Source organism: Anguilla rostrata, chromosome 4 (genome assembly GCF_018555375.3).
Source record: "Anguilla rostrata isolate EN2019 chromosome 4, ASM1855537v3, whole genome shotgun sequence".
Taxonomy (NCBI): Eukaryota; Metazoa; Chordata; class Actinopteri; order Anguilliformes; family Anguillidae; genus Anguilla; species Anguilla rostrata.
Window position 1 is genome coordinate 36003286 of NC_057936.1, and position 25839 is coordinate 36029124.

At 45.5% G+C, this 25839-nt stretch overlaps 1 protein-coding gene across 6 annotated transcripts in view; it reads right to left on the reverse strand.

Annotated features, from left to right (window-relative positions):
* Positions 1-6219: 6219 nt before the first annotated feature.
* Positions 6220-25839, reverse strand: part of LOC135253306 (zinc finger protein 521-like) — a 167289-nt gene continuing 147669 nt past the window's right edge. For all 6 annotated transcript variants that reach the window (XM_064332430.1, XM_064332429.1, XM_064332423.1 and 3 more), the window contains one exon: positions 6220-7596. In XM_064332430.1, coding sequence (XP_064188500.1) covers positions 7567-7596 — 30 coding nt within the window. In that variant the 3' untranslated portion in view covers positions 6220-7566. The remainder of the gene's footprint in view (positions 7597-25839) is intronic.

Sequence of the window (25839 nt, forward strand, 5' to 3'; positions counted from 1 at the left end):
CACTACAAATGAGATGATTACAGTTGCAGGGTTTCTATTGGGCAGATATGATGAAGATTCTTCTTTTACGGCTCCACTGCTGAACAGATGTTTGTGCTGCTCACTGAAAGCCAAATGCCAATTCATACCATATGTACAGACTGCTTCTCAAATACACAGTCAATTGATTGTCTGTTTCCTTCATCCTGTGCAGGCGATGCATACTCCATCACACTTTATATTCGCTTCATAAGGCCTTTATAAGGGCTTCATAATACCTTCATAAGCAGCTATAATTAAATACTGTGCTTTATCAATCAATCAATCAATCAATCAAACAGAATGATGGTTTAGAATGCATGCTTAATGTTTTTTTTCTTTTTCCATTTTCACTGTAATTCTAAACCGATGCTTTAGGAAGCACTTATGGCCTGCTCACGAAGGTGTTATGCATGCTATATGTAAGCCATATGAAGTTACATTCAATACAAAAGTGCGACTCCAAACTCAGATTCCCAAAAGGAGCAGTTACGATCCGGCGGAGTAAAGGAAACATTAAGCACATGCTCTGCAGAAGAGCAGAGGAAACGGAGCCGTGGGCTGAGTTAAAACGTACACTTACAGCCCCTGGCTCCAGACCCCGCCTCCCACCAGCACACAGCCAAATGTCGAGCGCCGATTGGCCCCGATGTTTGTGTTTTCCCGCATAATCGTACGGGAATCGCAACACCATCCCACGCCACGGAGCAGACGGTGGACCCTGCCACTCCTGCGCTCACCCGCTGCAATCAGGCGCTTTACTGCAGAGACACAAGTCATTTTTCTAAGGTCAGGAATGGGAGCCAGCCCTTGAAGACTGCTATGAGTTCCAAATGGGTTTTTGCACAGAGTTTTTTTCGCTGTTTATTTCTGCATGTTGGCAAGACCACGTTGAGTTACATCACCATTGAGAATTAATCCAAGGAAGGACATCTTTGTGCAACCCATGCAATCTGATGGAGCTGTCAGGGATGGCCAGGGTATATGTAATTATAACAGTTTAAATGGACCCCCGAGAGCGCCTTTGCCAAGTTCTTACAGATTCTTTACTTTGGGCAAGACCAAGCAGCGCTTTAATTCGGTGGTTCTTTGCCCACAAAGCTGGCTGTAAAGAAACTACGGGTTCCTGATACGCGTTCCAAGTCAATTTAATTAAATCACAAATATGAACAGGCCGTTACCACCCTGTTTAAAGTAATGGATAGGGTAGGCCGGTCCAACTCTGTGGATTCTAACTTTGGACTCAACTGAATGCCCTTGAAGCTTGTTAAATCTGACTGGCTGGCAGAACAATTCCTGTTTATTTCAGTGCTGCAATGAGACGTGCACATTCTATTTGTGTGTGTGTTTGTGGTTACCATTGTAAGACCATAAATGTAGTTTGTTCTATCAACCAATCTACAGTACTTTGGCTGCCACTGGAAGACCGAGCCCTAGATACAGCCGGGTCCCCAAGCAGACCGAACAACTTAGCCAGTAGTTCATGCAGTAGCAATGTTTTACCACTAGAGGACAAAAAATCAGACGCATAATTGGAGTCACTGAAGACCTCTTGTTCCGTTCCAGTCAAATTAAGTTAATGAAATTAACAGAACTCCAGCAGCATACTGTTTGCTGTCAGCTGTGCCCGTAACTGGAACCAGCTAGTGTCGCATTTGAGGTCTCTACGTGGACTGAGCTCACTGTCCAAAGTGTTGTCGTTGATCTAATTATCACTGGCACAACACCCCGCCAAAGCCAGCGATCCCCAATGCGAGAGACAGGGCCATCGCACAGTAACATGTAAACCATTATTTTATTATTATTATCATTATTATTACTATATTGATTTATTATTACTAACCTTTATTTATACAAGGTAGCTTGACTTAGCTAACAGGCAAGCTCTTTTACACCAATGCCCTTTTGAATGCTCTCCCCCATTACCCTAACTTGCATGTCTTTGGATTGTGGGAGGAAACCCACGCGGACACGAAGATAACATGCGGACATGAGGACCTTCTTGCTGTGAGGCGACAGTGCTATCCACTATCCTTCCGAAATGACCCAAACACCTTAAAAACATCAACCAGGTTGCAAGGTCCAGCATGGCACAGCTTCTGTGATTGGGGGGCTTTTGCAAATGATGAGGTTTACTGGGCAATCAGTGAGGGATAGGGATGGCCAGTACCCGGATGCTTATAGAAGATGGATTGAGCACCCGTTGGGTAACCAAACATCTGCCTGAAAACAAAGTTCCAGTATTGTAATGAATAAACAAGGCAAAGCAGTGTAACAGATATGACTCATTTCCTCTCTGCACAGGGATAGGCGGTAATCAAGGCCTCTTTCATGTAAATGTGAAATTATACACTGGGAAAATAAAAGGCGAGAATGCTTTTGGTGCCCACCCATGTTGCTCCTAGGTATGGCTCTTAAGTACCGCCCACCGATAAAAGATATTAAAGATGCACATCTGATCACTGCATACTGCTCTTAATTGTACAGGTAATATCGTCGATTAGTTTTTCTTAAATATTGTGTACTCTCTGAAGCAGACTTTTTTTTTCCTGGTAAGGATATTAATTAGTCTATGTTAAACAATGTTTTATGTTTAAATATCAAAGGGCTGTGAGATTCATTGGTAGAGCCAGGGGGTGGGGCTAATGAGGACTCCAGGGGATTGGTTGTACAATTAGGCCTGGAGTGTCCTGATTTCATCTTTAAACGAGAGTTTGTGGGTCGGGGTCTGTACACATATATTCATAAATACTACACACACATTGAAGCGTAGATGCACACACACTGGATGTGCTCAAGAGTCAGCATAGAATGCATTTTCTAGAGTTTGTACTTGTCTAAAATGAACAATAAAACTTTCAACTCTCAACAAATAGCAGAGAGAGGACAGAGGCATTTTAATTATTTATTTAAATGGTTCAATCTTCTAGGAAGTCAGTAATGTATTTTCCCTCTCTTGCTATTTAAGGAGAGTAATCGTTAGTATCAGTTTATATTAACATTTTGTCTGCGGTACAAAATTAATATTCAGTAATGGGTGTTATTCTTCTTTTGTAAAAGTCACAAACTCTGTGCTTAATTAGATTCTAACAGAAGATTTGTCTCGGATAATGGAATCTGGAGTGGGTTCTTAATGTTAAGACGCCAGAGCTTTGAGCAGAGCACGAGCAATTGCATTCTGGGAGAAAGGATTTGTGGGGGTGTTCTAATAATACAAAGAAAGATAAAAAGTCTGCTTGAGTGGAATGACTGATTTTTCTCAAATGGTTTTTAAAAAAATGTAACCATACTAAAATATAATATAGCTGCTGTAAAGCACAGTAAATAATGCAACTGTCCTATCCCATGAAAAGCAATGTAACATTTACATTTCAACATAAAACAATTATATATATCCTTGAAAAACTGTCAAAATATATCATTCATTTTTACTGGCTATAAAGATTTTATTTCATTCAGGTAAATTCACTAGAATTCATCAGATGATCTCACGGAGAGCGACTAACAATGCAAACACAAACATACGGTTATTCTTCAGTGCATTGTAAACAAATGCATCTATGAATGAGGTAATGGATTTGACATATGTGGAGAGGATATTCCAATATGTGTGTTCACATATATCAGGTTTTTAGTTTAGCATAAAGGAGCATGCACTAGCCGAAATGCAAATATGGGGTTTGGAGAAATCTGGATTTTGAAAATGTGTTCCTTCAGTGTAGTTTGCCTGTGATTACTTTTAATAAAAGAGAAATAAAATGACAAAATGATAGACGTTACTTATGTATGTGGTTATGTGTGCATGTGTGTGTGTGTGAAACATAAAAACCTTTTGAACTCGCTGAAAAGATGAAAAGAAAAAAAAACAGGAATAAAAGAAAGGCATCCCCTAAATCACTAAAAGATCCTGTCCCTGCACAAGTGATTGTGATTGTGAGCTTGACAAGAACTATTCTATTGGAAAGGTACTCCAACACGGACAGAGGGTTGATCTAATGACAATTATAAATCAATCGAGAGGACAGATGTTGCCATGTGAGTTTGGAGGATTTGAGGGGGCCTTAGAGAGGGCATATTCCTCCACCTCCCCGCCTCCAAACCCCCAAATACACCTTTCGTGATGGGGAAGGGGGGAGTGACTAATTGGCCTGGAGTGAATGAATATGCAGGACTGTGTGCAGGGAGAGGAGACACAGAGTTATTAATAACAGTTCCCTCAGTGTGTCTCAGGAGTTCAGGTGCTTGTCACATTTCTTTGCCCACCAATGGCTGGTTCCTTGCCTTGAGTGTGATAAAATAAAATAAAAGTAATTTAAATTAAATGTTTTCTTGCCATGTTGCCTTTGTGTAGTTTTCGTGTAATTTTATCCCTGCATCAAAATCACTTGGCTTGGTTTGATTACTCTTGCACTACTTGGTTGTTTCTGCCCCATCAAAGTGGGAATGCATCGGTAGCCAAGGCAACCAACCAAAGGATCCACCCCCAAAACGCAGCTAAGCTCAGTTCTGGTATGAAACACTCAATGTGACCATTGTGATAATCATTAATGGAGTAATCAGGGCCAAACTTTGGTTTGGGACCCATATTAGGCTATGAAGTCAAAAAACAGGTGGAGTCACAAAATGTTCTGGCGTGGAAGAGCGCTCAGTTTGGAAATATTTCAGGAACATTAGGCTACTAATGCAATCTTATTATACTTCCATGACAATACATATCCAAGAGTCATCAAATATCTTTCTTCCTAAATATGCCAATGACAAAATGACATTGGCATAGTAGCAAATGTGTACTATGAGCATAAACTTTATCCTGTACTTGGTAGACAACCTGTAGTTTAAATTGAGTTTGGTTGTATATTTCAAGAATTCAGGACCAGTAAAAGCTTAATCTAGACAGGACCAGTATAGATTATTTCCTTTAGACCCAAGAGGAAAGCAAACACAATCAGAAAATAGGAGATAGCAGATGCGAGAAATCATAAAATAATATCAGATGGGGCCAGTAAAAGACAGAGCCAAGAGGACTAAATTCCTCCTGCCCTATCCACTGGCCATATTCTACAGGCCCTTGGCTGGACGCACGCTCATTACTTTTAGAGTTGTGATTAGAGCGAGATCAGCGTTCGCCGCCAAGAGTAAACTTTCATTCAGGCAGGACCTCTTAGCTAAGGTCATTGTGGCTACTGCAGCGTTCCTCGTCGCTCTGTGTGTTCAGCTGGGGGACCGCCATCACGCTAACGCTTTAGCCCTCGACCAAAGTAGGCCGCTGAAGCTGAAGCAGTAACTTGTGATTTAACAAGTGTAAAACTTATAGGCACTGTAGACCAAATGCACATACAAAAAAGGTTTTGTTTTCTTTTTTAATTAGCTTTGTGGAGAAGTATACAATATATGTAAAGGCATGTTAGAATACGCTACATAGGATTTTCTTTTTTTAGCAATATGGCCATTGCCTTTGACTTTTTTTGTCATTGTAAGAGGCACATCACACAAGAGGATAACTGACTGTTTTGCAGTCAATAAATATTCAATACTTCATCTGATGTGATTACACTTCAATGAATGTACATACAGTATACAAAGTAATAGCGATATTACACATTTTTGTAAAATTAGCTTGCATTGTTTTATTACAATAGAATAGAATTTCATATTTCTTATTATTTTACATTGCAGATGTGGGGAAAAATTCTTTACCTTCTTGCTCACCACTAATCCCAAATCTTGCACTGATAGTAAATATTCCACTTACTAGAGGGTCATTGTTTTTCTAGATAGAGGATCAGATTATGTCGACATCTAGGTGATTGTCTTTTTCCTGGTTTTAATTTCTTTTTTTACCTCGTGTTCTGTACATTTTTATTGTAAATCTGTGCTGCTGCCTGTCTTGGCCAGGACACTCTTGAAAAAGAGATTTTTAATCTAAATTAGGTTTTTCTGGTAAAATAAAGGTTAATAATAATAAAAGATTATGATGAGAAGCTCAGAGAAGCTCACATAGCTTATGTGTCTATGAGAGTGTGACTTCATGTCAGTGGTTTAAGAAATTGTCCTTCATGTACGAACAACACAAAATTATAATTAGCTAAGGAAACATAAACCAGTGAATGAAAGCACAAACACGACTTTACTGTTTCCCATAAACCAGCAACGTCTTTCACGTTTGTTTTGCAGGAGTGTACACACAAAATGACTTCAAGGTTCTTTTCACATACACTTTTAATAAGCTTCACATGTGCAACACAAAAAATGAGTTCTGCCAAATTCAGAACTTTGTCCATATTTGTACATTACATATTTAATAACATTTTTTTATATTCCAAAGTCCTGCCGCAGAGGATAGTTCCAGTTATCCGAAAAATGAAAAGATTTCAAAATGTCAGACATTATGTTTCCATATAAAAGTGCGTCTCAAGATCAAATAATACTAAAATCTTAAATAATGGAATGTGATATCTCTGCTTACAGCTTACAGCTTCCAAAGGAGAAATGGAATGTCACAAAAGCCAAGAGGGTAGAGGACTGGAACTAAATCCAAGAGTGCAAAGAAGGACAGGGTTTTGTAATTACATCATCAAAATTGAAGAGGAGGAAATAAAAGCACACTCTAGTACCTGAAGGTAAATTGGATTTATTTCCTATTGCAAAAAAACAATTCCAGTAATCTCCAGGTTCAGGCTAGAGAGTAAACATTAATAACAGTAACATACAGGTTGGCTTAATTGACTTGAGATTTCTCTGTGCCAGGATTATTAAGGTAGGCTTACGAGTCAGACCGTTTCCACAAGAAAAAGATGTGTTTCCAATCTGTGTCATCACTATTGCATATATGGGAATGCTTTTTTGTTTGAACTCTGCACATAGACAGACCGCATTAAATAATCCACTTTTCTTGTCTGGTCTCCCCTCTGCAATAATGAGATTTATGCATGAGGTCATCTTTTTTCCCTTCCCTTTTCTCTTTTTTTTTTCTTATGGGACTATCAGAGGATCTACAACTGAGCCATACATCAAAGCATGCTGCCCTGAAACAAGCCGATCTCTGATCAACGCGATGTCCGACAGGAACGCTCTCGCGGACGGGACACCCACAGCCTTCCTTTGTGAGAATCGGCACCCTACCGCCCCCCTCCTGTGCCAGTCCATTCCCAAATGGGAGAATCCCGTTCCTTTCCTGATTGGCGGGGCTGTTTCTCGGAGGGCGGCTTTACCTCTGATCCCAGGGCACAGCTGCTCGGTAGCCGGAGTTCAACAACACGTGGAGTACTTCTATTTACAAGTCAGCCTGATGCATACAAAAAACGGAAATAGACACTGTCCGAAGGTTCGTTTTTCTTGCCCCTGCTTTGCTTTCTTTTAAAGATAATAGTTTATTTAATTTTTTTTTTTTTTCCACCATACATGGTTTTTGTTTCTTGTGTACAATTGCAATGAAAGTTCCGTGCAAAGAATAAGGAAGACACCCATGGTAATGGGTCATCTTGTTCATTCCCCCCAGTCTGATGCCTTCTCAGAAGTCCTCCTGAAGAGATTGGCTCCTGAAGAGGATTAGCTGCTGTGTTGGCTCATGGTGTGGTTCTGGAGGGGAGAAAAAGACAAGGAATCCACAACGTTAATTTCAATGCAAATAAAGTAAAACAAATGTAAACGCCAATGTAATGTCACTTTGGGAATTCAAAGTCACGTGTCACCTGCATGTGCCACTGAATAGTCTACCACCTGCTGGAATTCAGTAGAAAGAATGGAATGGCACTGTTTCCCCAACAAAGCCAAATCCACAGCACCCACTTAGCAGTTTCTACTTCCTTAAGCCATCTCAGGCATTGCTCTGGAATATGCCATTTAAAAATCCCACCACAGGTGTCACTGTTTGTGCGACAACAGAATGTTGAGCTGTCGTGGACACAAGAGCTCCAACCAAATGCAGCCGAAATGCAGCAGTCTCCATCCTAGCCATATATATATTGAACTGGATAATTATAGGTAACCAGGTCTATCCAACATTTTACCAAACTACTGTATGCATTTCTCGTCTCTCATTTAACCCAGAAGTTTTTTTGAGCTCTGCATGCTACCTGAAATACGCATGTAACACATGCACGGTGAGCTCCATAATGTTTGAGACAAATACATATTTTTTTTCTTGATTTGGCTCTTACATTCGCAATCAAACAATTCACAAGTGGTTAAAGTGCTTTTATTAAAGGGAATTTGTTATACATTTCTGGTTCATAATTTAGAAATTACAGTGCTTTTTATACCAAGTTCAGGACACCGTAATGTTTGTGACAAATGGCTTGACAGGTGTTTCTGGTTAGTCAGGTGTGTCCAATTGCTTTTTTATTGCAGGTATAAGAGAGCTCTCAGTATCTAGTCTTGATTCTAGGCTTTTAATTGTCTCTGGATTCTGTTATTGGCATTTGTCAACATGAGGACCAGAGCTGTGCAAATGAAAGTCACGGAAGCCATTATGAGGCTGAGAATAAGAACAAAAATAAATAAAATAAACATTCTGAGACATAGGGAAAACCTTAGGCTTAAAAAAATCTAGTTTGGTACATCACTAAAAAGAAAGTGAGCAATGAATTCTGAAATGTACAGTAGCATCTTATGTGTCGAGTTCAAGCAAATGCCTCCAAACTCATTGGATGGCGTTTCATCCTACAGTGAAACAATGATCCCAAACATACTGCTGAAGCAACAATGGAGTTTTTCAAAACCAAAAGATGGGCTGCAGCACAGGCCTGTCAGTGCATCACCAGAGAAGATTCTCAGCACCTGGTAATGTCTGTGGGTCACAGACTTCAAGCAGTCACTGCATGCAAAAGATCATTGGAAGAAGGACTAAACATGACTACTTCAATTTACATAACATTAATATGTCCCAAACATTATAGTGCCCTAAAATAGGGGGGCTATGTATAGAAAATGCTGTAATATCTACATGGTGAAACCGTGTGCAGAAAGCCAAGTGTATAATGATACCCTTAAAATACCCTTAAATAAAAGCATAGAATACGCTCGTTAACCACATGTGAATGTTTTGATATTTTTCGTGAAATACAAAGCCAAATCAAGAAAAATACATCATGGAGCTCACTGTATATACAGTGACAATTAAAACTGCATTTGATGAAATACTGTACAAGGCTCTGCAAACTTGTCCCTTTTCACACAGGAACAATAGACAGAACATACACACCAAAAATAAAATTCTTGGCTTTATGGGCCTATATTTAGTAAATAGGGTCCACAGGGTCAAAAACATTAATGCATATACTAGTTTTGCCTGCACGATGTCACATTTCTGAATTAAGAACTTGATTTGTATTACGCCCATACACATTTTAATTTGAAAAATAATTGGTCGGGGTACATGATGAACTTTTAGTGTCTTCTTCTGGATTACCTCTGCGTTCATACATTTAAATCCAATTTGTCATGAAATGCCTTCAATTTGCATTCGAATCAATGGCCTAATCAATATGTTCCGGCACTGCCCGAGATTGGGCTCAGTTAAGTGATTGCCTGACGCAATTACGCGGCTCTGCCGAAAACAGATAGTGACAATTTAATCCTCAGGAAGCGTTAAGTAATGGAGCAGTGGCTGCGGTAGGGTTACAGTATAAAAAAAGGAGTGGCTTATTGTCAGAGGCACTGAAGGGAAAATGGTATAAAAGAGCCACACATCCGTAAAGGAACACGGCAGCCCGAGACAACAGAAAGACACTGGCTAACCTCTCATTAGCACCCCGTGTATAATATCTTATTATGTGTAAAGACGGTAGCTTTTAACGTGGCCTGCATCCAGGCATGTCTGGCGCTCTCTAATACCACCGACTCCCACACACGCACACGCACACACACACACACGCACACACAGACGCAAGCGCACACACACACGCACACACACACGCACACCAGCACACAAGCACACGCAAGCGCACACAGACATGCAATGCACGTACACACGTATGCACGCATGCGCACACAAACACACACACACACACGTGTGAACGCGCACACGCACACACACACACATGCACGCATGCGCACACGAACACTCATACACGTGAACGCGCACACGCACACACACACACATGCACGCATGCGCACACAAACACACTCACACACATGCGTGAACGCGCACACGCGCTGGTTGCTGTGACTGGCTGTACAGGGGGAGGGGGCAGAGCCAGGCTGCAGTTCTTTAAAGGGAGGTGCGGGCCTGGGGACGTGTGACTGGTGTCCCTGGTGGGCAGAATCCAGGTCATCTTTTGAAGTGGCTGCTAATCCCTTTAATGCAAACTACACGCCCCACTTGCCGCACTACGTGGAAAAAAAAGGGTCCTTGGACTTTTTGACAGCGCTGTCTCTGTACACCTGCTGGCGAGAGTCACCTCAGTAACAAGCTGTGACTACACTGTTCCACGAGAGCATCTCTACAAGGTCTGATTCTATGGTGTGGACCCACGTTATACACACACAGACGCACAAGTGCATCCACACACACACACACACACACACACACACACACACACACACACACTACCAAAAAGCTGTGGGTGAGGATACGCCCTGTTATACAGAAAGCCCCACATGCTAGAGTAGGCGCAGTCTTGACTGTGTGCGTTCGCGATCGGTACATGGTTCGGAGCGTTAGCGCCAAGTCGGGGGGGGGGGGGGGCGAAGCCCGTCCAAACGCGGCCGCCTTCATTCCCGTCGCCGCTGAAAGAAAGAGAAAGGCGCCCCCCCGGCGCTGCAGGGAAACAGACGGACGGGCGGGCGGGCGCGCCGCGTTCCCCTGCATTACCATCCAGCGTTTAAACACCTCGGCAGGTTTTCTTTTTAGCCAGGCAATTGGTTTCCGACAGGCGGGATAATAAGTCTTTTGACCCGCGCGGCTCTCCGACCCGCTAAGGTTACCCGCGCGCCGGAGCTCCAGCGCCGGCTCCGGGACGCGCTGCAACTTCTCCATTTCATCTCCTGCCCGCTGGAAAATAAAGCTTCTTTAAGTGTGTCTGGGAGGGTCCCGCAGGACCGGCCAGCCATCCCCGTTCTGGGCAATGGAGGGACAGGAGCTGCAGCCTTATTAATGAATGCAGACCATTACGAGTCTGCCTGGCTCCTGAGCTACTCCCAGAAGCATATACAGTACGTGACTTCAAATGCCAGAATATTGACACAAAGCGAGCAGGGCACCCCCAAGGAAAATTACTCCTCGGCTATAATGTGGGCTCGTAACAGCTATTAGAGTACAAAATCAAACCCGGGGGGACCCGGCTGACATATACCGCATTCTACCTTCTCCCTAAACATTAGAGGAATTTCTCAGCGAAGGCATTTTCAAGGACAGCATTAAAAGGACTTTTGCAGCAGTCCTGCGCCGGGTTCTATTCTGTGTTTTTTTTTTTTTCTTTCTTTTTTTCGGCGGAGCTGCAATCGAGCAGACCCCCGTTCGGCGCTATTGGCGGTGATTCGGGGGGGGCGGGGGGGGCGGGGGGGGGGCTTGGCCTCGGCGCGAAACGTTCGGCTGCAGCGGTTTAACACGCTCTTTGTTGCCTTGCCGTTTCATACGTGTTCATTTGCAAATACTGTTTAATCGTTGCAAAAAAAATAGCAAGCGTATTTCAAGTGTATACGTTTAAAACAAAACAGACGGCTGGCAATTATGTGCTTTTCCTACGCGTTGCGCGTGCACTTGTGCGTACGTTTTAGATTTTTCGCAGTCTATCTTCAGTTTCTATCTCCTCTCCTACCCCGTGACTTCTGGGCATATTCTATAGTGAGTTTGGATGTGAAAAAGGCTACTGGAATAACAAGCAACACATTCATAAATCCAAAGGTGGATGCACCCCCACCCTGCTCAACACTCAACACCTGCCCCCCCTCCCCCCCCCAAAAGTGCTTCCATGAAGGCAATAATGAAACATTCCGCGCACACATCGGTCCCTCTTCCCCTTTGCCAAAAACATAATTGGACCAGAGAGGCGGAGCCATTTGTGCTCCTGCTTTTTTTTTTTTTTTTTTTTGGTGACAGCAAAGGCCTCAAATGAGACCCGGAGAAGAGACAAGAAAAAAACAAGGAATTATGGGATATACCCTAAACACCTGTGTTTTGTCTGGCGGCGCCGCGGATCGGCACTCGTAAACGATGAATAATGCCGCGGGAGACGGCGGGAGACAGCGGCGGGCGTGCGGGCGTGCGCGGGCGGGTGGGGGCGACCGACGCCGGTTAATTTTTGGACCTCGGCTGGGACGGACGTGCTCGGCGGCGGGCGGGCGGCTCCGCGGTGGCGCCGGCGCGGTACGCTCCTCTCCGCGGGCCCGACGTGCCGGCGGCTCTTAGCTCTTCCCGCGCGCAAATGAGATTTACGGTCCCGCCGCCGCCAACCCCCCACCCCCACCCCGCCAACCCCCAACCCCCCCAACCCCCAACCCCAATCCCCACCCCAGCGCTCTCTCCCAGAGCCGCAGCTTGACCTGGTTTCAGCAGTTTCAGGGGACTTGCCCCTTCCTCCCCTCACCCCCCCGCCCCCACCCCTCCAGGTCTGACGGGAGGATGATTCCCGGTCGCTCGTGCCTGACGGTTCCGGCGCAGACGTCGCGGCGTCAAACGCGCGGGCGGCCAGCGGAGACGCCGCTCTGACAGAGCGGACAAATCGCTTCGCCTCCCTCCCCGTACCTGCCAGGTGGCACGCGGCGGACGCATTGTTTATTCTTCCCTTTGTTCGCTTTTCGGGTCATCCGTCTCCCCCTTCTTTTGCTCCTTTCTCTCTCTCTCCCCCTCTGTTTCTCTCCCTCCACCGCGCGGCTCCGGATATCCGCGGTAAGGCTGTTCGGGGGGGGGGGGGGGGGTGCTGCAGAACCGCCATCCCCGCCGGGGCCATTGTTCCCCGCTACCCCTGGGGCTAAAGCCCATCGGTCGTACTTTGTTTTGCTCCTGCCGGGGGCCCCGCGGGCCCGGGGGTTTTCTTTGGAATGGCTCTCGCGGCGGTCAGGCGCGTTCCCGTCGATAACCGCCGTACCTGCCGTGGGGGCAGCCCTCCTCCTTTCGCGCCGCGGCAGAGAGAGTTACCTCCACTTTCACCAGATTACATCATGTTGCAGCATCTCTCAAGAAGACATGCAAATGCCAACAGGTGTGGCTCGTTAATGCGCTTTCTTAAAGGCAGCGCCAGGCCTTCGTGTGGGAAAACAACACCAGGCCGGCCGTTTCCGGACCGCCGCCGTCTCTCGAAGCCGCGGACGGCCTCCAGCTTTCGGCTCCAGCCCAGAAGTGCTGCGTCACAGGAGAGCCTTCAGAAAACGCCCTTCGGTTTGTGGCGTTCTTGCACTCCCGCAGCCGTGAATGCTAACACAGGGGAGTTCAGTTTTTACCGTACAGTATGTAAGCAGGCAACAGAAAACGGGCCCCCACTCCCCTCAACAAAATGGTTCTGGTGACCAATCAACTGGGTCGTTCTCCGTTAAGAATGACACCACGAAGCTCAGCCCACAACGACCAGAGCTGCAACTCGCATCGACTGGGCCGCGTTATTTTCTGCAGAGGGTGAGGGTGAGCAGGTCAAACGGTAAAATGGACTCAGGGTCAGTTGCCCCTTCACATAACAGGGTCACTGAGTGAAGGCCACGGAGAGAAGTTCACGGTTATATCGGTAACAAAGCGCACGCGGGGAGGTGTACGTGGAGGGGCTGGACGCAGCTTTGTCCTCGTGTTTTTACAGGCTGGTTCCTCACGCGAAGCCCCGGTGCTCCAGGAGCGTATCTCCACAAAGGTCAGACCGCAGCCGTTTCCCCAGGCCGGCCCGCTCAGCGCCCTGCCGATGACATCACGGCCCCCGGGGCTTCGCCTTAGAGGAGCTCTCTGGATGTCATTGTGTAGCCTCTCGCCAACGCCGGAGCGCTGCCCCCCCTGTGGACGCAGATCCTGCCTTCCGAAGGGCGGAGGGAACGGCCACCATGGAGACGGGCGGACAGACAGACAGACGCTCGGGTCCTGCCAGGCTTCGTGTGAGCAGCAAAGGGCGGTGGAAACCTGTCCTCCTGAGGGCCAAGTATACACACACACACGTGCACGCGCACGCACACACTCTACACACACGTGCACACACACACCCTACACACACGTGCACACACCACACACACACACACACACCCTACACACACGTGCACACACCACACAGACACGCACACACACACACCCTACACACACGTGCACACACCACACAGACACGCACACACACACACCCTACACACACGTGCACACACCACACAGACACGCACACACACACACCCTATACACACACACACACACACACACACAAACACACGAACACACACACACACACAAACACACGCACACACACACACACACCCTATACACACGCACACACACACACACACACAAACACACGCACACACACACACACACACACACACACACACACGCACCTGTCCTGATGAAAAGTAAGGGGGATTCATTTGTGTCGGTCCACGCCGTGGGGAACGCACATTCCCCACGCGCGCTCATCTGCACGCCGCGGTCGTCCTGCGGGGACGGCGACCGATTCCGTCTCGTCGCCCGACCGCAAAAACAAAACGGCGCCACAGAGCGGCGCTCAGGGCCGTTTCTCTCTCGTCACGGTCGCGCTCGCCCTCCAGAGCGGCGGCTCGGCTCGAATTAGCCGGGGGCGTCCTCGTTCCGTCCCGCGCCCTCCGCGTCCTGCGCCGCCCGGTATAACTCAAGCTAACAAGACAATCTTACGAGCCTTAATGGCTACCAATCCCATCATGCCGTTTCACCGGTTACCGCGGCCGGTCTTCATCTCCGCTCTTATCTTCCCGTTCAGTGCTCTCATTTGCATTCGGAAGCTTAAATTTGAATAATTTATGACTATGCAAATACCTGTCTTGAGAGGAGAAATTCTGCATTTGCGAAGGAGGCTCTCCTGGACAGATAAATGCATATGTGAAATATCTCGCCTTCCCACAATGCATCAGTGAGCACCCATCATTCTCAGCATGCCGCGCATTGCGAGAGAATGCGGAATGAATGCGCGAAACATTTGTACTGTTGACATATTAAACAGGTGAGTAAGACCTCTTAGGGGGCAAACACAATTAACAATTAACACTGCACGCCTGTAAACCGAAAACATCATTCTAAAATGCTAATCATTTACACACCGACTGCTTTACAAAAAAACACGGGGGGAAGCAGAAGCACAAAAGCATGTCAGTCTCTTTCCTGGATACATCTACAAGCCCTACATCTGGTACAGTGCATGGTGTAGCACTTAATGGGAATAAAAATGAGTTACGGTGCCAAGATTATTGGTTCTTTATTGAGTGTCCAAAAATCCAATACTGTAACCTTTGAAGGGAATTTTTAAAACGGTTCTTCAGAGAATCCCCTAAAATTAGGTGAATATACACGTCGCCTGGCAGCGGGGGCATTTTGGGAAAACGCTGCTGATCAAAGCCATGCTTCCTGGAGTATGGCATTTTTCTAATATCGAGGAGATAACGTGGTGACATCTGGAGTGGACCCCTGAGTTAGCGTCGCCTCTTAGGAGCCATATAGTGATATCTAGAGAGGGCAGAGCCATGCCTGAACACCTCAACCTTTTTTCCACTTATGAAACACAACACAGCACAGTGTACAAGCACAGCAGAAGCTTAGATGTAAGAGTCTGGACTGACTGATTGACCGATTGGGTAAGAAACCAGAGGTAGCGTTATATCTAAGCTATATCAATGTCAAACTCTGTATTATTAATGCAAATATCAAATGCAAAATAAAATGTGTCAATATCAAAAGTTAATTAGTGAAAATGTCTCTTGCTAAAGAAAACCATGCAAGAATTAAAAAAAAATATATATATTTTTTATATATAAAAAGGTAAATGGCAGTTAGTTAGCCATCGGGTGAAATTACAATAGTCCGTAAATTCGTGAATTTTGTTATATAAACAAAAAATGTACCTATTTAAATCAAGGCTATGTTAATGTAAGTAATGATTACATTACATACATGATGGATTATACACTCTTAAAGTTGAAACATTCATAACTGGAACTAACATCAGAATATCCCAGTGTTTCAGGTGATCTCTGTTCCTGAAGAGTTCATAACTCAGAAACTCCATGGCCATGAACCCAACACTTCAGGAGGCTAAAGCGTCACAGCTTTCTAAGCTGTGGGACATGTTGCACCATCAGCCCACCATGCGCATATTTTAGTTGGGTTTTCTTCCCCAAATCGTACAAAGCAAGTGTACTGTAAACAAGAACCTTGAACAGCCACAAAATATATTGGTTATTTTCCCAGTCGCAGCCATAACTCATTTAAAAAAAAAAAATTATGTTGTGTGTGAGGGCACTTAGCTTCCATTTCTGAATCAGGGGCTACTTTTTTTTTGGCAGAGCAAAATGCTCATTATTATCTGATCCAAAACTCATTCGCATTCTGAGCACAGGAACTCGAAAACCCAAATTTATTCGGAGTCATCAGTCAAGATTTTAATGAAGGCGTACGAGCACAATGCCATGGAAGAGCACGGTGGTTGTTTGATTGCAAATAAAGCGTAAGCACACATCCTCTCAGACTGTTTAATTATGATCGTGCGATATCGGCGAAGAGGACGAATCGGCTTTTGATCCGGCTAGTTTTTGCTGATTCCCAGTTTGTTCAGATGATCTCAGCACTGATGACCGCTTTTTCGTCCCCTTTTTTCATTAATATTTTAAATGCAATATAACACAAAAACAAGCTAAGAGAGGCAGGCACACAAAGAAAAAACCCAATGAAGGCAGAGAGTGTAATAAAATAAAGACTGCAATACTAAACCTTTCCTTTCTTTTAAGACTAAACCTTTCCTTCCTCTTAGTGACTAAATTGGTTTATTTCCAGTTGTGACACATTTTGTGCATTACTAACACATTCCCCACACCCAGGTTCTCATGGCTTTTAAAATTTGTTTAATGAGCTGTTTTAAATTTTTGTTTTTACAAGAAACGAAGCTCACTCCGGAAAAATTGGTCTTAACCGTCTCCATCCCAGACATATCTTTGTCAACTTTGTCACGCAACAGCTCTGATGAAAACAACGACGACAAAAAAACGGCAACAATGGCGGAAGACAGTTGACGATTAGCAGTCTGCGTTTCCACACCAGACACGAAACACTGGAGAGCTCAGAGCTGGGCTCTACAAAGTCAGAGGGAATAACAGAGACTTTTGGTTCGAGAGGTTATGGCATTTGAAGCCAAGCCAGTATTGACTCAGCCCAAAGTAATTTCTCTTTCCTTTTTTTGTGTGTTAAAGGAGAACACCCTGAGCGATGTCAACTGCTCGCTGGACTACTGCAAGGGAGGGGAGCAGGAGGCGGGAGGCGGGGGGGGGGCGGTGGTGGAATTCCTTCCTGATTTGGAAAATGGCCAAGGGACCCGCTGTCCAGTTTGGCTGAAGACAAAAAAAAGAGAAAAAATTCTGTGTGTATTTGACACAGTCGACACTTATCAGACCCATGTGAGACAAGGCCTTGTCCTTTTGTTTGGCTGCAGCTGGGCTCAGTCTCCTTGGAAACTGACCGACTCCTTTGAAGTGCTTCCCCTGGGGACGTATGGACATACCATTCCGGGGGGTTGCGGGGGGTGGGGGGGTGGGGGTGGTTTCCCTGCAGGCTTCCTGGAGTGGGCAAACTAAAGGGATGCAGGAACAACAGGTAACACTCAGGATATAGCTATGAAGGAAGAATGAGTTGTTGTTTTTCTGATCTTTTACTTTCAGAGGTGGGGGTAGTGTTTGGGCGAATGCCTAGGACAAAATGCCACTTAGGCCAGATGTAACACTTCCAAACTAGCCGTGGGAGAGGCTGAGAAAACAATGAAGTGGGACGCGGGTACTTCTGATTCCCAGTCCGCTGGGAAGGACAGGTCTGGCGTTTCCGACGACAACTGAAAGCAGGCCGGTGTGACGTACGTGCGCCGCGCGTAGCACAGAACATTCCAGAGCTCTCTGGGCAAATTCCGTTTCCCTGTCTCTGATGTGCACTGGAGAACGATCGCGAGTTGTACATGTGTGTTTACACATATTATACATTTTGCGGTTACATATGAGGACAGTACAGAGAGCTGAACCTGGTAAATGGATTTCACATGTTTTCAAAAGATGAAAGAAATGCATTTTTATTAAGTTTTCACAGTGCAGGGAAAACATCAAGGTGTCCTTTTGAAACCTATTTCATATATATATATATATATATATATATATATATATATATATATTTTAAAGATGCATTCCCTCTGCTTTCCTGGAAAGTGGCTTTCACTGAACACACCCTTTTGTGTCCTTCAGTGAAAGCACTTAAATACCCAGCCCTTTAATGGCTGAAATAATCAGATGTCCTTCACTGCTACTACGACCGTGCAACCGAGGGAAGATTGAGTTACCAGCATCCAAATAACCTGCTGTCAATCATGCCCTGTCTGCCGCACTGCCTCCTCTCTCTCTCTCTCCCATGCTCCCTCTCTCTCCCTCTCCGCCTGCTCCCTCTCTTCCTTTCATACAAATGCACTTTCAAATTTCATCAGAAGACTATTGTGTAAAAATGCGAGATGGATCCTGACATATTTTGTCCCATTCCCTAATGTCTGTGAGTCGTTTAACAAGCATGCCAATTCCCTTCTGCCACAGAGCAGAGGACTATGAGAAAAGAGGTTGTGATTTTGCCTCTTTTTTTTTGCAGTGCACTGGAAAGCTTAACCTTGGGCCATGCAGTCAGCGCTGAAAAGTGAGAACTCCAACTCCAGCAAAGTTTTCAGCGACTTCGTCTCACAATTAACCAGAAAAAAGAAAAAAAAAAGGTTTTGTCTTTCTCAATTTATTATTATTTTTTGGCCAAGTTATGCGCTGGTGATGAAAAGCAGCGCCGTGGAGAAGAAACAGCCCCCGTGGCTGCTGATGACGGCTGAGCGCTATTGGCTCAAAGCTCCGCATCGCCGCCACCGCGCCATCAAATGGGGGCCTCCAGACAAAGAGGGGCCGTCTTCCATTTTAAAAGCAGGCCTTGTGTTTTTAAATTACAGCCCTTCGGTCCTGGTGTCACAGGCTCCTGCTCTCTGACGCCCCTGCGCTGCGTTGCTCTTTCTTCGAGGGGGGGGGGCATGAGGGGCCTGCTGGGATAGGGAAGGGGGGGCTGGGAGGGCGGGAGCAGCTGCACGCTCACCCGCAGTGCTCGCCTGTCAAGGCCGGGCCCGGGGGGGGGGGGGGGGGGGGGGTCAGCGAGGGGGGGTGCGAGCAGCCGCAGGACGAGCTGCCCATTGTTTACCTCCCCGCGTCTCCCACTGGTCCCACGAGACGGCCTCTTAAACCGCGCTCGCTCCCTCACTAGTGCACGTGCCCACTCACTCACACAGTTACTACTACTCCTCCCCTAGCCGTGACACCATCCCACGTACTATTACTCCAGCTCCCTCACTAGTGCACGTGCACACTCACTCACTCACCCGTTACTACTTACTCACCAGCTCCCTCACTAGTGCACGTGCCACTCACTCACTCACACAGTTACTACTTACTCACCAGCTCCCTCACTAGTGCACGTGCGCACTCACTCACTCACACAGTTACTACTTACTCACCAGCTCCCTCACTAGTGCACGTGCACACTCACTCACTCACACAGTTACTACTTACTCACCAGCTCCCTCACTAGTGCACGTGCACACTCACTCACTCACACAGTTACTACTTACTCACCAGCTCCCTCACTAGTGCACGTGCACACTCACTCACTCACACAGTTACTACTTACTCACCCGCTCCCTCACTAGTGCACGTGCGCACTCACTCACTCACACAGTTACTACTTACTCACCAGCTCCCTCACTAGTGCACGTGCCCACTCACTCACACAGTTACTACTTACTCACCAGCTCCCTCACTAGTGCACGTGCACACTCACTCACTCACAGTTACTATTTACTCACCAGCTCCCTCACTAGTGCACGTGCACACTCACTCACTCACACAGTTACTACTTACTCACGCACTCCTCACTAGTGCAACGTGCACACTCACTCACTCACACAGTTACTACTTATCCTCCACTCCGCTCCCATCACTAGTTGCACGTTGGCACGTGCATCACTCACTCACACAGTTACTACTTACTCACCAGCTCCCTCACTAGTGCACGTGCCCACTCACTCACTCACACAGTTACTACTTACTCACCAGCTCCCTCACTAGTGCACGTGCACACTCACTCACTCACAGTTACTATTTACTCACCAGCTCCCTCACTAGTGCACGTGCACACTCACTCACTCACACAGTTACTACTTACTCACCAGCTCCCTCACTAGTGCACGTGCCCACTCACTCACTCACTCACACAGTTACTACTTACTCACCAGCTCCCTCACTAGTGCACGTGCGCACTCACTCACTCACACAGTTACTACTTACTCACCAGCTCCCTCACTAGTGCACGTGCACACTCACTCACTCACACAGTTACTACTTACTCACCAGCTCCCTCACTAGTGCACGTGCACACTCACTCACTCACACAGTTACTACTTACTCACCAGCTCCCTCACTAGTGCACGTGCACACTCACTCACTCACACAGTTACTACTTACTCACCAGCTCCCTCACTAGTGCACGTGCACACTCACTCACTCACACAGTTACTACTTACTCACCGCTCCCTCACTAGTGCACGTGCCACTCACTCACTCACACAGTTACTACTTACTCACCAGCTCCCTCACTAGTGCACGTGCGCACTCACTCACTCACACAGTTACTACTTACTCACCAGCTCCCTCACTAGTGCACGTGCCCACTCACTCACTCACACAGTTACTACTTACTCACCAGCTCCCTCACTAGTGCACGTGCCCACTCACTCACTCACACAGTTACTACTTACTCACCAGCTCCCTCACTAGTGCACGTGCCACCACTCACAGTTCATTCACACGCCTCACAGCACGTGTTACTACTTACATCACTACACGCTCCCTCACTAGTGCACGTGCCCACTCACTCACTCACACAGTTACTACTTACTCACCAGCTCCCTCACTAGTGCACGTGCACACTCACTCACTCACACAGTTACTACTTTCATCTCACTGCAGTCCCTCAACTAGTTTATCCACTGTGCAGTCACTCACTCACTCACACAGTTACTACTTACTCACCACGCTCCCTCACTAGTGCACGTGCCACTCACTCACTCACACAGTTACTACTTACTCACCAGCTCCCTCACTAGTGCACGTGCCCACTCACTCACTCACACAGTTAACACTCACCAGCTCCCTCACTAGTGCACGTGCCACTCACTCACACAGTACTACTACTCACCAGCTCCCTCACTAGTGCACGTGCCCACTCACTCACTCACACAGTTACTACTTACTCACCAGCTCCCTCACTAGTGCACGTGCCCACTCACTCACTCACACAGTTACTACTTACTCACCCGCTCCCTCACTAGTGCACGTGCCCACTCACTCACTCACACAGTTACTACTTACTCACCAGCTCCCTCACTAGTGCACGTGCCCACTCACTCACTCACACAGTTACTACTTACTCACCAGCTCCCTCACTAGTGCACGTGCCCACTCACTCACTCACTCACTCACACAGTTACTACTTACTCACCCGCTCCCTCACTAGTGCACGTGCACACTCACTCACTCACAGTTACTACTTACTCACCAGCTCCCTCACTAGTGCACGTGCGCAGTCACTCACTCACACAGTTACTACTTACTCACCCGCTCCCTCACTAGTGCACGTGCGCACTCACTCACTCACACAGTTACTACTTACTCACCAGCTCCCTCACTAGTGCACGTGCCCACTCACTCACACAGTTACTACTTACTCACCAGCTCCCTCACTAGTGCACGTGTGCACTCACTCACTCACTCAGTTACTACTTACTCACCCGCTCCCTCACAAGTGCACGTACGTGTCATACGTGGTTCGGTTCGATGTCCGGCTAGGTTTGGTTGGGTTTGCATGCTTCAAAAATCTTCTTTTATGACCAGCTATGTTTTCAATGTAGGCACTCACAACTTTGTGTTTAAAAAAAAAAAAAAAAATCATATAAAGGTTATGTCGACCATGTATATTTGATGCCATATAACACTGAAAATAAGCAATACAAAAATTAGTTAACACTGCTTTAATTTAAATAAAAACTCTAGTGGAAGTATTTGCACAGGTGAAGTTGTGGTAAGCACAGTTCAGCTGAAGTTTACAAAACAGCAAATGCACAAAGAAAAACTAGTTAATGTATCTTCAGACATCATCTGAGTCTGCTGTACGGGAGCGTCATGGTTTTAACGTTAACAACGGTAGTGATGGGGAACAGCTGGTGGATAAAACACCACTGGGTGGAAACATTACCTCATATGCTAATGGAACACAGCGAAGACGTGTCCGTTGCAGGAAACCTAAGTTGGAACCACGTTCTATTAATTTTGCTATAGTAATATACAAAATTTTAATTCCAACAGGATAAGCACTGACTATCTTTCATTTGAAATTCAAATTAATCATGTACTCTTTCTTGTCTTGTTTACATAGTCGAATGCAGGTTCAGTTCATGATGCATTTTATTTTGATGGTCTCAGCCTTTAATGTGGAGATTATTTTATATTTGAAAATAACAATAATACTAATTAAAGGAAATGTGTGAAAACCTGCTTGTTAACGATTGGTAATGATTTGATTATGTTTTGATAGAAATTTAATACATTTTTGCCAAATAAATGAAAATTAGAATGCAGCTGGCAATGGTACTTTTTTTCCATGCTTTACCAAAAATGTACAGTAACCTCTGAAACCATAACATCAAAATTGTGAACCGAACTGAACCATGACTGTTGCACCCATAACTCATTCATAATTATTTACTCTCTCTCTCACACACTCTCTGCAGTCACTCACTCATTTCAAACGATTTACTCACTTTCTATCACTCACATGCACACTCACTCACTTATTTAAAACTATTTACTCATTCAGTCATTACTAACCAAAACCACACGCCCTCACTTACTCTCTCAATAAAAATTATTCGGTCCTTCACTCTTCTGTTCACTAACATGTTCACTCACTCGTTCATAATTATTTACTCTTTCACTCTTCTGTTCACTAACATGTTCACTCACTCATTCATAATTATTTACTCTTTCACTCTTCTGTTCACTAACGTGTTCACTCGCTCATTCATAATTATTTACTCTTTCACTCTTCTGTTCACTAACATGTTCACTCACTCATTCATAATTATTTACTCTTTCACTCTTCTGTTCATTTGTATGTTCACTCACAAATTTAAAATGATTTACTCATTCACTCATAATGACTCCCCAAAGCCCCGCGCCTGCTCTCTCACTCAGTCTTCTAAGCTCAATGTCTAAAGAGATTTTCAGGCAACTGCATTAAAATATATATATTTTCTGTTTTCATGACCGACACTGAAAGTCGGGTTTATTGAGGAAGAAAAGGAAAACATCCCCTTTAACCAGGCATTGTTTTTCAGCTGCAAATGAGACTCATTACCACGTCTAACCAGACAAGCGAACGCTGCCCAAACGCATAATGCCTTAATCCCGCTGTTTCGACTCCGGCGAATCGGCTTCTGTAGTCTTATTAAAGGTCTCATTAGGAGAGGCAGTGACGGGGTAGAAAACAGAATAGAAACCTGTCTCTCCCCCCCAACCCCCTCACCCCCCCACCCAAAAAAAGAGAGAGAGAAAAAAACACCTGCTCAATTAGAAGGTGTGGTCAACACAGTCACTTTTCCACACTAAATGAAGACTATGAATAAACTCCATAATTAATGGCATCCTCTGAGGCCCTTCTGTAAGCGCCGAGCAGGCGGGTAGGTCTGCGCGGGGAACTAGCCCTGGGCTACATTTTATAATTAGGGAGAGGGAGGAAATGTACTCTACCTGTCACTGGGAGGGAGATAGGATCTGTGGGACCCCCTCGCCTCAGAACCAAGAGTAAAAACACGACGCTCTCACAATTAACCATTTCATACATGAGTGACTCTAACCGCCCCCCCCCCCCAACCCCTACACCATTTCCCCTTAAAAACAAACCCCCCCCCCCTCCAACACACCACGTCGCTGACCGCATCTGAATCTGAATTATTTGCCCCCTCCCCCCTCCCCCCACAACCCCACCTACAATACACGGAAGAGCTACTGTCCTTTAAATCTAATTTGATCCGTTGTGAAAAAGACCTTCACTACATGACTTGAGGATATTATTAACAAACTAATGGAGATACGCTGTTATGCATTTTAATGTTTTAGGAGATGACAGGTAGCGCACGCAGTCTGGTGTGTGTGGGCCAAAAGTCTGACTGCAGGCAATGGGAAGCGGGGCTCAGAGGGACTGCCAGCGTTGTCGAGACTAAAGGGAGCGGCGGTGATGCTTCAGCACGGCGAATCCTTCAGAGACGTCCTCCATCTCGCTCGCAGCCCGAGAATAATGCTGTTATTGTCTGCTGGAGACTTTCATAAAGCATTATTATTTCACCAGACCAGAGCCGCCTCACTTTCCACTCCACAGGCATTTGCATCCCTGCTCGGGGGGGGGGGGAAGCCCCTTTCCACAACCCGACGCTCGTGGAACAATTACACGCGATGTTGACGAGGATGCGATGCCTCCACCAGTCAAGTAAATGACATTATTTGCTTTTGAGCACCCTTATGTGTAAGGGGTGTATTTAAAATGTTTTTTTTTTTTTTTTTTGTAAATATACCATCCATTTTATATACAATGCAATGCCAAAGGTCAGCATTTCAAACCTGCAATCTTCTGGTGCCACTTCCCTAAATAACAATCCATTCTCTTGCCTATGGATATAGATTGTTAATCTTTAGTTATAAGCAGAACCCTGTAAGTCCACATGAAAGACATTTAGACAGAGCCACAAGAAGAGATAACGTTGGAAAAAAATAAAACTATTTTTCAGTGCCTGGAAAAAACACAAAGCTGAAAATGTGACATACCAGTCCACAATATTTAAATTAGTGTTCAGATTTTCTTGACATTATCAAGTAATGGTATGTCTTATCAAAGTTCCGGAAAGTTCAAGAAAAAGTAACCCTAACGCACTTCAGAAAACAAATAATACATTTATGCACAGTGTAGATTTTCCTGTTTGTTTGGTTTTTTTGTCTACAAACTGGGAACAAAGTTAAATTTGACAATGTAGTTCACACGTCCCCAGTAAGGAGGGGAAAACGCAAGAAAAGGAAGAGCTCTCAAAGACTTGTGGGAGTATTTGTCACATCTCCCTCCAGATAATGTGTGTTTGCATACACAAATCAGACCCTGAGAGAGAGAGAGAGAGAGACAGAGAAATAGAGAGAGAGAGAGAGAGATACATAGAGAGATGCATGCGCCTACATATACACACAGCAGACACAGCAGAAATCCTCTTAGGATCCTTGGCCTGTCATGTTGTCTAATTCCGCGCTACCCGGGAAACAGAACGTCACTCCTCTCCAACACTGCCATTTATCTGAGTGCCACTTTCATGTTGTTTGCTCGCCTTTAAAGGGCAACGCCGGAATGTTTACAGTATACTTGCGCATTGTCACAAATAATCTTAAATATTAACACTGCACTCCTCTGGATGTTTCTGTTTATTTTATCTTTTAATTCAGAACTCCTGTGTGATAACTTCAAAACCAGGCACCCGAACAGCAAGAGAGATAAAATGAGAAATCGCACAATATAGTTATTTAAAATTTTGTAATCAA